The 13,507-nt window shown below is 45.4% G+C and overlaps 1 protein-coding gene across 1 annotated transcript in view; it reads left to right on the top strand.

Moving 5' to 3' along the window:
• The window catches only part of LOC132576529 (sodium- and chloride-dependent GABA transporter 2-like), a 99,510-nt gene that overhangs the window by 34,264 nt on the left and 51,739 nt on the right, over nucleotides 1-13,507 (top strand). Inside the window, exons 5-6 of the mRNA XM_060245748.1 lie at nucleotides 1,912-1,996; nucleotides 11,753-11,885. Of these exons, the coding sequence (XP_060101731.1) occupies nucleotides 1,912-1,996; nucleotides 11,753-11,885 (218 nt within the window). The remainder of the gene's footprint in view (nucleotides 1-1,911; nucleotides 1,997-11,752; nucleotides 11,886-13,507) is intronic.

Here is a 13,507-nt window from a genome sequence, read left to right as displayed (position 1 = left end):
TATCATCAAAAATGCCTCTCCCACAGGCTCTGATGTGCCAGCTCCACTTAGTCGATCAAGATTTACTAACTGCCATGCAGACAGATTACCTGGTGTCTCCACTCCACATTATCCAACCCTTTCATTCTCAAACATGAGAGATTTGGCGCAACCTAGCCATGCCTCCCCTCCAGATTTAATGTGTGTGATCATACATACATATCTGTCCCCAAGTCCTACCCATACTTACCTGGTGTTAGGATGGGCTGGGACCGCATTAAATCTCTAAAGTGCATGCAGGGCGCTTTCCCCAGCTGTCTGAAGGGCTGGGGCATGTGATACACCTGCCCTGCACACACAGGAGCAGTCTGAATGCTCCTCTTGTGCATGTGTGGCCCGTGCTTCTCCTGGCAGCAGGGCAGGGGCTGTGTGATTGCTGTGGCATGCATCAAAGAGCACCAACTTTTTCAAAGCCAGAATACTGCTCCAAATTCCCAGTGTGATCCCACCCATTTTCAAACCCTGCTGCGGTCACCAGGAAGACTTTATACTATTGGTGTTTCAGAGGCTTTGCAAATCATGAGTCATGAGAAGGTGGCCGGCTTTAGAACGGTGTGGTTTCCAGAAGAGAGTTGAGAAAGGTCTCTCCATTCTATAGTAATGGGGAGTGATGTGTTATGGTGCTTCTCTCATTGTGCTTTTAAAATAATGTTTTAACCCACTTTGAATCCTTTTGGAGAAAGGAGGGTGTGGTGTCAGATGTAGCAGTGACTATAAACAACAGAGATAAGTAGTGCTAGGGGGATGGTTATGTTGTAGGATAGGAAACAGGAAGTAGAATGGTGGACTTCTGGCCTGGGCCTAGGCTGCTTTATTGAACAATGTGGCAGTTGTTATGTCTGATCAAGATTTACAATAGACTTTCTAATCTAAATTGTACCAATCATCTTAAGTAAAGAACTGGTTTCTTCCTTTTCATGGAAAGAGCTATATCCCATTTTCTAGTTGGTTCCCTTCCTCGAGCACAGTAACCTGGCAATGGTGAGCCACACAATGGTCACCTCAAGGCTGGACTACTGTAATGCCCTCTACATGGGGCTGCCCTTATTGTGAATCCGGAAACTACAGCTGGTGCAGAATGCGGCGGCCAGGCTGTTATTGGAGCTCTCTATGTGGGAGCACATACAGCTGGGGCTACGGGAACTGCACTGGCTACCAATAGTGTACCGGATTCGCTTCAAGCTGCTGGTTAACTTATTACCTACAAAGCCCTATACGGCCACGGACCTGCTTACCTTAGGGACCATCTCTCCCCACATGTTCCCCAGAGAGTACTTAGATCTGGATCACAAAATCTGTTATCGATCCTAAGGCTGAGGGAGGCAAGACTAAAATCCACCAGGGGGAGAGCCTTCTCGATGGTGGCCCCCTACTGGTAAAACCAACTGCCCGAAGAGATTAGAGCCCAGTTCTCCAAGGCTTATAAAACAGCACTATTCTGGCTAATCTTCGACTAAAGAATACCTCCTAGAGCACAGAATACCATCAGATATCAACAATACTAGCACCAAACTGTTTTAATTGTTATTTATAGAATGTTGTATTATTTTAAAATGTATAATGAATGTTTTACTGTGATTTTATGCTTGTGAGCCGCCCTGAGCCTGCTTCAGCAGGGTGGGCGGGTTATAAATTTAATAAATAAAATAAATAAAAATAAAAATAAAATAAATAAAAATAGTTGTACTCATTAGCTCTTCTCCCAATGGGAGCTTAACTTGACCCCATGATGGCTCTGTTTTCCTGAGTATTCTTCATGGTTTTGTAGTTTTATTGTCTTGACTTCATGTGGAAAGTGGATTACTTGTGTTTCATGAGTGTTGCTTTCAATTATATCTGTTCACATTCTCTTTACTTGGGCTTATCCTACAGGTAACTGCATGGAATTCCAGAAGACAAACTCAACTGCCAACATGACATCTGAAAACGCCAGCTCCCCAGTCATTGAATTCTGGGAGTAAGTGAAGGTCTCTTCCCCCATTTTCTCTCTTGGGAGCAGGGGTGGAATTCTAGCAGGAGCTCCTTTGCATATTAGGCCACACACCCCTGATGTAGCCAATCCTCCAAGAGCTTACAGGGATCTTTTTTGTAAGCTCCTGGAGGATTGGCTACATCAGGGGTGTGTGGCCTAATATGCAAAGGAGCTCCTGCTAGAATTCCACCCCTGCTTGGGAGCAAGGGTTCCCTCAAAATGACCCTCAGTACATTGTATGTGCAAATTCCATAGATTTCAAGCACTGCAAAGCCCAGATAATCAGATGTATCAATAACAAGAGCAATGCAATATGACTATGTGGCTCTTAGATGAAGGTGCCTCTGAGGAAGTCTGCAAAAAGCTGGTGGCCTTTTTTTTCTTCTTCCACTTTGACTGGAGGTGGCTAAACTTGCTTAACATAAGAGTCACATAGAATAAATGTCAGATGTTTGAGAGTCATGAGACATGAACGTCAGATGTTTGAGAGCTGTAAGGGAGGGAGGGAAGGAGGGAGGAAGGAAGAATGGAAAGAAAGGTGGAAAGAAAGCAAACAGATGGGAGAAGGGGAGGGAGGTAGATATGGAAAGAAAGCAACTTTAACTTTAAATCCATTCTCCAGCCTGCCAGCTGGTTTGAAGAGACAAATGCCTTCTCCAAGCTGACCGGCAGGGCCGTGGGGGCTTCGAGAGCCACACAATATATGTGAAAGAGCTACATGTGACTCCTGAGGTGCAGTTTGGCCACCCCTGACTTTGACCATATTTATGTTGCTAATTGACCAAAAATATACAAACATTTCAGTATACCCCTCACCAGGGGTGGGATTCTAGCAGGAGCTCCTTCGTATATTAGGCCACACCCCCTGATGTAGCCAATCCTCTAAGAGCTTACAAGGCTCTTTTTTGCAAGCTCTTGGAGGATTGACTACACCAGGGTGTGTGGCCTAATATGCAAAGCAGCTCCTGATAGAATTCCACCCCTGCCCCTCATAAGATTACCAACCTCCTGGTGAGGCTGGGAGTTCCCCTGGAGTTATGACTGATCTCCAGGCTTCAGAGATCAGCTCTTTTGAAGGAAATGGCAGCTTTGGAAGATGGATTCTCTAGTGCGCCATAGAGATCATATTCCCGCTGAGCCCCTTACTCTCTCCAAACTCCATGCTCCCTTCTCGCTGCCTCCAAATTTTCCCAGCTGGAGTTCGCAGCCCTAATATCTCACCCGAGACAGATGAACTCTATTAAAAAGAATATTGGTATGTTACTCTTGGGTTCCAAAGGCTCCCCAAAATGATGCATCACCATAAAACCAGCTAATATGCATTGAATTACCAGAAATGAACACATTTCAAAATATCCTTCCTCCAACAGCACATTGAAGAAGAAGTAAATAACAAACTGTCAGCAGATCTTCCTGCATTGATGCCAGCACAGTGAGCTAAGGAAAGTCCCCTCACTTCAGGCACAGTGGCAATTTGTGGGTTCTCTCCCTCTTTGATTTGTGCATTTGTACCCATTCCCAAATGGGGATCCTTCTTGGAAACTGAAGAAGCACTATAAAGCAAGGGGTAGATAGGAGAGGGCTGGCACTGGAAATCCCACCTCCCAGTGGCACATAACTTTGTGTACTATTGTAAACTATTGCACAATGAGCTATGATAAACACACAATCGTATGCCCAGCAGGCATAATTTGAGAGGCGGGGCATACGGGGTCTCTCTCATCTTGTCCAGTTTTGTGCCCATACATCTGTATACACTTTTGCATCTCAGCATCAGTGTGTCTGCTTCCTCTTCTAGATGCTTTGTTTCAATTGTTGTGTCCCTCACAACTTCTTTCATCCTAATGCTTTCCTTTCTCTTCTCACTGCAGCATTTTTCACTGTTGTGCTCTCCTGCCTTCTTTTATTTAATTCATCATTTTCTTTTTTAAAAATTGATAATCCTGTTGGAGTGAATGACTCAGCAAGCCTGGACATTTTTTTTTTGGGGGGGGGCGCTACATCACTCCATGTGTGTATAGGTGTTCTCTCCTTGAATGGGATGCCTTTCTTTGTGGGAACTGCCTGTCCTCTCCTCTCCTCCCACTCTTCCTTCCTCCCCTCTCCCTCTCCTCTCCTCCTCTCTTCTCTGTCTCCCCTCTCTCTTCTCTTCTCTCCTCTCCCTCTCCTCTCCCCTCTCCTCTCCCCTCTCCTCTCCCCTCTCCTCTCCCCTCCATCTCCCTCTCCTCCTCTCCTCTCTCTCTCCCCTCCCTCTCTCCTCTGTCTCCCTTTTCCCTCCCTCTTCTCTCCATCTCCCTCCTCTCTCCCTCTCCTCTCCTCTCCTGTCCTCTCCTCTCCTGTCCTCTCCTCTCCTGTCCTCTCCTGTCCTCTCCTCTCCTCTCCTTCTCTTCCCTTCCCTTCCCTCCTCTCCTCTCCTCTCTTCTCGCCCTCTCCTCTCTCTCTGTCCTGTCCCTTTATATGGCCTTCCATGTAGACACATGTCTCTGCAGGTCTCTCCTGTAGAGACAATATCCTCATCCTCCCACACACATGATGCTGGACAAGCTGGCCATTTCTAATAGGGAAAGTACTCTTTAGATTAGGCTTCTTTCTCTTCTTTTGACTGCAACCTGAATATGAACTGAACCTACTTGAATAACTGTTACTTTTTTTTGCAGTATACTTCCAGGGAGATTTATTTACTGTATTCAGCATCACGTTGCTATGACTGGGCAAAACTCTGCCATATTAACCAAATATCCTCTTATAGACTCTCTTAAAATCAGTTTGTTTGCTGTTTTCTGCCAGCTGTGCGTGTTTATTTCTCAGCCACATAGTTTTAAAATGCAAAAAATTAAAAAAAAATTGCAGCATTAAAATGACATAAAATTATTTTTTATAAAATGACTCATGAATGCTTTCACTGATGTTCTGACGTATATATCTGATATATATACTGGCATCAACATTCCCTGAGATGGGGCAGGGCAGCTGGGGCCCAGAGGCACTGGATGCTATGCTACAGATCTGGTGCATCTACATCAAAAAACATCCCCCCCAGAGCCCCAGATACCCACAGATCAATTTTCCATTATACCCTATGGGAATTGGTCTCCAGAGGGAATAATAGAGTGCCCAGCAGACATTTCTCCCCGCCCCCCGCTTTCTGATGACCCTGAAATGGGGGGAGAGCCTCCAAACCGGGGGATCGCTTGCCCCCACTTGGGGATTGGCAACCTTAACTAGTTAGGCAAAGGTTGTGCAGGGGACTGAGGAGGGAGTTTGATCCAAGGCCTCAGTGGCTTGGGTCTAATCTGTTATCCACTGGCTTTCAATGTATTACATTCATAACAGTTCTTGCAAAGCTTTCCTCAAAAAAGGAATAATTGCATTGCTTTCTAAAAGGTAACAGGACTAGGCTAGGGAGTCAAGAGAAGTCCTCCACAATTTTGGCACCACCACTGAGAAGGCTCTGTCTTTGTCAGTCTATCGTGACCCTAATAGTGGGGATTTTAAACATGGACAGTTGGTCTTAAAATGAGGCCACATATGAAGGGAACCTGAGCACCATAAATTATGCTAAATAAGAACTTTGGAACTGAGCACAAGCTTACGAGGCTGGTTGAAAAAGTTTTCCCCTCCCAGTTGGGAAATGAGCTGTCCCATTTATGCTGAAACTCCTGGAACGATTTCTGAGTGTGTCTGTTTTCTTTTTATTGTTGAAATATAGGTTGTTAATGGAATGGCAGGCATAGACCTGATCTTATGCACCAAAACTTATATGCAGGGCTCATAGCAGACTTTGGCTGCATGCAAAGGTGTTGAAAAAGAAGTGTTTAGCAGGCTCAATCCTTCTCCCCTCTCTCTAGCATCAGCATAGTGCTATTAGGAGCCTCTTGGAGCGTGTCCATGGTATCATAGTACTTATTTACCAACCAAGGCCCATTTCAGAGGCCGAAATGACCACTCTGGAAATGACATTACATTGTAAAACTGGAAATTTTGGCCACACCCATTAAAACCCCCCACCCATATGGCACAAAGCCAAGTGGTTCTGCCTGTCGATAGTTCTAGCCAGCTTAAATAACACTTCATTTGGAAAAGATCTCTGCTGAGGTCTTGGTGCTCTGCTGCTAAATTGGAATAGCTAGTCCTGGGTTTGATGTTCCAGTGGTTTGACTCCCTATGAGACAACTTGTTATGTCTCAAATTAAGAGTGTAGCCCCATCAAAGGGAGACCAATAAGACTTTCAGATAGCAAGAGCCAAAGCTCCTTTTGTCCGATGGTTTCTCTAACTGTTGATGATTCATGCCAGGAAAATCTTGTTGGTTTCCAGGGAATTTTTTGAGCAGGTGTGCACAGGAATGCAGTGTGGCTGGCTTGGCACCAGAGGGTGTGGCCTAATATACAAATGAGTTCCTGCTGAGCTTTTCTACAAAAAAAGCCCTGTGTGAAACAACAGTGACATCAGGGGGTGTGTGGCCTAATATGCACATGAGTTCCTGCTGGGCTTTTTCTACCAAAAAAGCCCTGTTGGTTTCTAAGGTACTATTGGATTAAAATCTATTTTTATTTATTTATTTGATTTATACCCCGCCCTCCCCGCCGAAGCAGGCTCAGGGCGGTTTACAGCATAAAATCCCAGAAACAATAAAATTAATAAGTATTAAAAATACATATTTGGTAATAAATAACAATGGTTAAAACAGTTAAAACAATTAAAACAGAAAAACAGACTATTAAATTGGTGCTATTCTGATGCCGACGGCCTTCTTCCACAGCTCTTAAATACCGGCGCCAGTCAATTGTATGCCAGCCAGAAAAGGACAGTCTTGCAGGCCTTGTGGAACTGCACTAGGTTCTGCAAGGCCCTCATTTCATCTGGTAGTTGGTTCCACCAGCAAGGGGCTATGATTGAGAAGGCCCTGTCTCTAGTTGATTTCAATCAGGCCTCCTTCAGCCCAGGGATTACTAAAGGATGTTGTGATCCCGATCTAAGTACTCTCTGGAGAACATGTGGGGAGATACGGTCCCTAAGGTAGGCAGGTCCTAGGCCATATACAGCTTTAAAGGTAATAACCAGCACCTTGTAACGAACCAGTGGGTGGTTGTGCTCCTGCCTGGGAAGCCCCAATATCAGCCAGGCGGCCACGTTCTGCACTAGCTGCAACTTCTGGGTTCGGCACAAGGGCAGCCCCATGTAGAGGGCATTACAGTAGTTCACATTGAGGTGGCTGTTGCATGGATCACTGTTGCCAGGTCGTTGTGCTCCAGGAAGGGTCTTTTTATGTCTACATGTCAGTCTTAGCCACAGCTGTTTCATGATGTTCAGACTGAACTGAGACTACCAAACTGATATATTTAATTTATGCCAGGAAATGGTATCTGTCTACTCTTGAAAGACATATTTTGCTAACATTGTACTGTCTTTTCTATATTAGGCTTGCTAGCCTAAGCCTTGAATATGGAAGTTGAGTGGTGGTAATTGAGCACATCAAGAGATGGAATAGGCTTGCCATTTACCTGTTGGGGGTGAGACAGCTCTCGCCCCCAGGTTCTGTTGCTATTTATTCTGGGAATGGCAGGAGGAAATAAAAATAAAAATTGCTGTCTGTGCCATGGCATTACCTCACTTCCAGGGAAATTCTGAAAGTGATGCCATTCAGTTCAATGCCGGATTAAACCCTGTGGAGGCCCCTAGGCAGTCAAAATCTCAGGGGCCCCCTTGCAAATTATCTCAGAGTCAGAGCACCCGTGGCCCCCACTGCAGCCCACAGGCACCTTCTCAAAAGCCCCTTTGATAAATATAAGAACATAAGAGAAGCCATGTTGGATCAGGCCAATGGCCCATCCAGTCCAACACTCTGTGTCACACAGTGGCCAAAAAAATTTATATATATATATACATACACACACACACACACTGTGGCTAATAGCCACTGATGGACCTCTGCTCCATATTTTTATCTAAACCCCTCTTGAAGGTGGCCATGCTTGTGGCCGCCACCACCTCCTGTGGCAGTGAATTCCACATGTTAATCACCCTTTGGGTGAAGAAGTACTTCCTTTTATCCGTTTTAACCTGTCTGCTCAGCAATTTCATCGAATGCCCACGAGTTCTTGTATTGTGAGAAAGGGAGAAAAGTACTTCTTTCTCTACTTTCTCCATCCCATGCATTATTTTTGTAAACCTCTATCATGTCACCCCGCAATCGACGTTTCTCCAAGCGAAAGAGCCCCAAGCGTTTCAACCTTTCTTCATAGGGAAAGTGTTCCAGCCCTTTAATCATTCTAGTTGCCCTTACCTGGACTTTCTCCAATGCTATAATATCCTTTTTGAGGTGCGGCGGCCAGAACTGCACACAGGACTCCAAAGCTGCAGGGAGAGGCAGAGAGAGGAAAACTTGGTAACGCCGCCAGCAGCAGCCACACCAGGCAAGTCAGGCAAAGAGCAGTTCAGTTGCTGGCTGCGCGTGCAAGTTGGAAGGGCTGTAAGCAGGGGGGGGGAATCTGGCTCGGGGCCCCTAAAGGCATGGGGGCCCATAGGCCAGTGCCTACTTGGCCTAATTGTTAATTTGGCCCCGATTCAGTTAGAGGAACTGGTAGAAATTCTGTGGTTTCTCCAGTGTTTCCAGCAATTCCGAGACCAGCATGCTGCCACTGCTGGGTTTTCCTGGAGTGTCATAATGCCCTTGCCCGATGGCATCCCCCTGCCCTCATCCTACAGATTCCACCAGCTGGCAAGCCAACAGTGGAGCCTTGTGGGTGGGGCAGAACTTAGCTGTGTCTGATTACAGCAAAAGATAGCATTAGCTAGAGTTGCCAGGTCTGTGTTGGAAAATACCTGGAGACTTTGGGGGTCGATCCAGGAGAGGGTGGGGTTTGGGGAGGGGTCTCAGCATGATACAATGCCATAGAGTCCACCCTCCAAAGCAGCCATTTTCTCCAGGAGAGCTGATCTCTGTCAGCTGGAGATTAGTTGAAAGAGCAGGAGATCTCCAGGTCCTACCTGCAGGTTGGCAACCCAAGGCAATTACATAATTTTTTACTTTGGACTTCTGGATCTTAGGGGCTTGCCTTAATAAATTCCCAGTGTGTGTGTGGAGGAGGGGGGAGGAACTAAAGATGGAGGTGAGCTTTCTGGAGCTTCTGTCTAGCTACGGCCTGCATTCCTCCCTTCAGGGTGGCCAGAGCTCTGGATTTCTGCTGCAAGGTCTGCCCAGCTCTTATGGCATCACTAAGCACTGGGGTGTTCAGGGGAAGAGCTTGGATGTGCCTGATCTCCCAATAGCTATGAAATGTATCTTGCAAAAAAAAGTGTTCTTCGTTGATTCAGAGCTTGCTGAACTCACTTTATTTCATGCAGAAAATGCAAAACAAATGTCAAAAATCTCAAGTCAACAGAATAAAGCTAGCCCTCTTGATTCTGATTCCTCATCCCAAGAGTTCCTCAGGTTTTAACCTCCTCCTACAGGATGAAAGTAATTCCCATTTCTTACCAATACTGTCTCTTCAGAAGACTCAAAGCAGAAGATAGGATGTTAGTAAATAACAAAGGCTCTGTAACTGTCAAAGGAAGTTCTGAGGCATCCGTAGCTCCACCATCTGGAGTCTTCCCTTGGGCAGTAGGCATTACTCTTTGAGGCAGTATGCTTGACTGAAAAAAGGTGGAATTCAAATCAACAAGTTCTTCATGAATAGTCTGTTTCATTTAGGGTTGCCTGGTCTGACCAAGAAATATCTAGGGACATTGGGGGTGGAGCCAGGAGCAAGGTTGTGACAAGCATCATTAAACTCCGAAGGGAGTTCTGGCCATCGCATTAAAAGGGACTGCACTCCTTTTAAATACCTTCTTCATTGGAAATAATGGAGGATGGGGTACCTTCTCTTGGGGCTCATAGAATTGGGCCCCCAAGGCCAATCTTTTTAAACCTGGGTTGGTTTTTTTTGCGGAGAGGCACCAGATGCTACACTGAAAATGTGGTGCCTCTGCCTCAAAAAACAGCCCCTCTAGAACTCCAGATACCCATGGATCAATTTTCCATTATACCCTATGGCGACCAGTCTCCATAAGGTATAATGGCGTACCCCATGAGTCTGCTAACCCTGAAGTGGGGGGAGGGCTTCCAAACCAGAGGATCCCCTTCCCCAAACTGGGGATTGGCAACCCTAGCTTTGCCATCATTTCAAGATTGTTTATAGAACCCACACCTTCTGGGCCTGGAGGTGATGGTAGTGTTTGGGTCCTCCCCACTCCCTTCTTTGAAAGAAGGAGGTGCCACTTTGCCAGTACTTTAAATAAGATAGGGTTGCCAATCCCCAGTTGGGGGTAGGGGATCCCTTGGTTTGGAGACCCCCCCCCCTGCTTCAGGATCATCAGAAAGCCGGGGGGGGGGAGGGAAATGTCTGCTGGGCACTCCATTATTCCCTATGGAGACTGCTTCCCATAGGGTATAATGGAGAATTGATCCATGAGTATCTGGGGCTCTGGGAGAGCTGTTTTTTCGAGGAAGAGGCACCAAAAGTTCAGCATAGCATCCAGTGCCTCTCCTCAAAATACCCTCCAAGTTTCAAAAAGATTGGAACCAGGGGGTCCAATTCTATGAGCTCCAAAGGAAGGTGCCTCTATCCTTCATTATTTCCAATGAAGGGAAGACATTTAGAAGGTGTGAGGTCCTTTTAGATGTGATGGCCAGAACTCCCTTTGGAGTTCAATTATGCTTGTTCCAACCTTGCTCCTGGCTCGACCTGCAATGTCTCCTGGCTTCACTCCCAAAGTTTCCTGGCTCCACCCTCAAAGTCCCCAGGTATTTCTTGAATTGGACCTGGCAACCCTAATAGAAGCCTGCACCCCCTTGTTTTTTATCCCTCTCAGCTTGTTACCTTTTTCCCCCACCATCAAGTCACAACCTTGCTGGGTTTTCAAGCAAGGCAACCTTGCCTGGTTTTCAAGGCAAGAGATGTCTAGAGGTGGTTACAGTTTCCTGCCTCTGCTTGTTACCCTTAGCAGGGGGCTAAAACCCTGAATTGGCAGGCCAGACCCTGAAACCTGGTGAACCTGTGACTGTACAAAGAAAAAGGAGATCACAGTAAGAGTGAGCACAAAGACCAATGGAACAGTGCCAATACATTACTCCAAAATTATAAACTAAAACTTCAAATGTTTGCAATTCTTATTCATTCTGCTTTCATATACTTCAACATTATGGTAATATCTTTCACTTAGGCAATACAAACAATATATCCTTCAGGTTAATAAACCTGCAATAAATCATTCATTTACACTAAAGTCCATCATTAACCTTGAACAGAAGATCCAGACCAAAAAAAAAATCAATAATCCATTCAGGAAATAAAGTTCTTCAAACCACATACTTGATGTCCAAATAGAAGTTTAAGTTTATTCGATTTATATCCCGCTCTCCCTGCCAAAGCAGGCTCAGGGCGGCTCACAATTCATAATAAAACAACAATGTAAAACATTACATTAAAATGACAGTCGGGTGCTAATTTCTACACAATTAAACAACAGACACATAGCATTCAGTGGTCTTAAAAGACATCCATACAGATCTAATGTCCTTAGCGATGGCAGTCATTTCAGTTAATTCTGGTTAATATCCCATATGATCCAAGAAAATCCATGACTGTGGCATCATGTGGAAATGGCATAGTTGGAGGAAGTGGCCAAGGCTGGGATTGGTAACTTTGGATGTAACAAGTGAGCCCAGAGGGAGTAAATCTGTCTGTCTCTTCCATAGGAGGAGAGTATTAAAGATCTCCAGTGGCATCGAACATCTGGGGGGCATTCGCTGGGAGCTGGCTCTCTGTCTACTGTTTGCCTGGATCATTTGCTACTTTTGTATCTGGAAAGGCGTCAAGTCTACAGGCAAGGTAAGCCTCTCCAGCCCCCTTCAGTCACAGTCCAGACTACTGAAACCCCCTTGAAATTATATCCTATCCTTTGAGGTTCTTCTCAAAAAGAAGAAAACATTCACAAGTTTATTTTGCTGCTGAGAGTCAGATCTATTAGTTTTTGCCTGTCTTTCCTCCAAAGAGCTCAGGGGACATGATTCTCCCCTTCCAATTTTAGTCTTAAAACAATGTTATAAGATCCAGATTGAGAGATGTCATAGTTCCGCTGTACACTACATTGGTCAGGCCGCACCTGGAATATTGTGTGCAGTTCTGGAGGCCTCACTTCAAGAAGGATGTGGACAGAATGGAGCAGGTACAGAGGAGAGTGATGAGGCTGATCAGGGGCCTGGAGACCAAGCCCTATGAGGAAAGGCTGAGGGACTTGGGAATGTTCAGTCTGGAGAAGAGGAGGTTGAGGGGGGACATGATTGCTCTCTTGAAGTATCTGAAGGGCTGTCACTTAGAGGAGGGCAGGGAGTTGTTCTTGTTGGCAGCCTAGAAGAGGAATCACAATAATGGGTTTAAATTAAGAGTGGAAATTTTTTCGAGGAAGAGGCACCAGCTGGATATTTGGGAAAACTTTTTGACAGGAAGAGTCGTTCAACAGTGGTGAACTCCCCTTCACTGGCATTCTTTAAGCAGCGGCTGGACAAACACTTGTCAGGGATGCTCTAGGCTGACCCTGCATTGAGCAGGGGATTGGACTAGATGACCTGAATGGCCCCTTCCAACTCTGATTCTATGATGTTTCCCCCAAGCATATTAAAGTGAGACATAGTGGCTCAGTGGCCCAAATTTCATAATCAAGCAGCCGTTTGAAGCTGGCTTGCCCCAGTCCTAATCCTGTGATCCTCAGTCTTTCATGTTTTACAACCCGCCAACAAAGAAGCTGAGAGTTTGCTTGCCATGCAAGAAGAAGAAAACGTTTTCTTAGAAGGACATTTGTATGTTTACAGGCATTCTATTTTTATGTTTATCATTTACAGTAAATTTTAAGGACATACAATGAATAACCGCAGTGCAATGAATAAAGCGCAACGGATAATCTCAGGCTGATAGGGCTGCCAGGAAGACCCTGGCATGGTGGAATGGTGGTTTAGGAGAAACACTAAGGGTCCAAAGTTGTTACTAGCAAGCCAAAAGGACACAGAAGGATGATATGTGCTGTCAGGCAGGGTCAGCAGGAGCTGGCATGTCACACTTTTTAGTGCATATGGGGACTGAGGAAGGAGAGACAATTCTTACTAATTGCTGTAAAAACCCTTTGAATCACCTTGGCTAATTCTGCATCCCACCCAGGGCTTTTTTTTTGAGTAGGAATGCACAAGAACTCAGTCCAGGCTGGCTTGGTGTTGGGGGTATGACCTGATATGCAAATGAGTTCCTGCTGATCCCCCGATCCCACTAATGGTACACACATAACACTGGTTGAGAACCAGTCTAATCTGCTAGATATTGTAACTCTGGATGCAAGAGGATCTGGGAAAGAAAGTGTTAGTAGAATTCTCTTACTCAGATAGACTTGACCTCTCATTTGTTAGTTGTTGAGTTGCTTTGGCTGTTTATTGTCTTCTGTTTCATCTTATATAGGACTTCTC

The sequence above is a fragment of the Heteronotia binoei genome, chromosome 8 (assembly GCF_032191835.1).
Source record: "Heteronotia binoei isolate CCM8104 ecotype False Entrance Well chromosome 8, APGP_CSIRO_Hbin_v1, whole genome shotgun sequence".
NCBI lineage: Eukaryota > Metazoa > Chordata > Lepidosauria > Squamata > Gekkonidae > Heteronotia > Heteronotia binoei.
The sequence above is the reverse complement of the archived record's forward strand: the minus strand, read 5'-3'. Positions and strand labels throughout refer to the sequence as shown.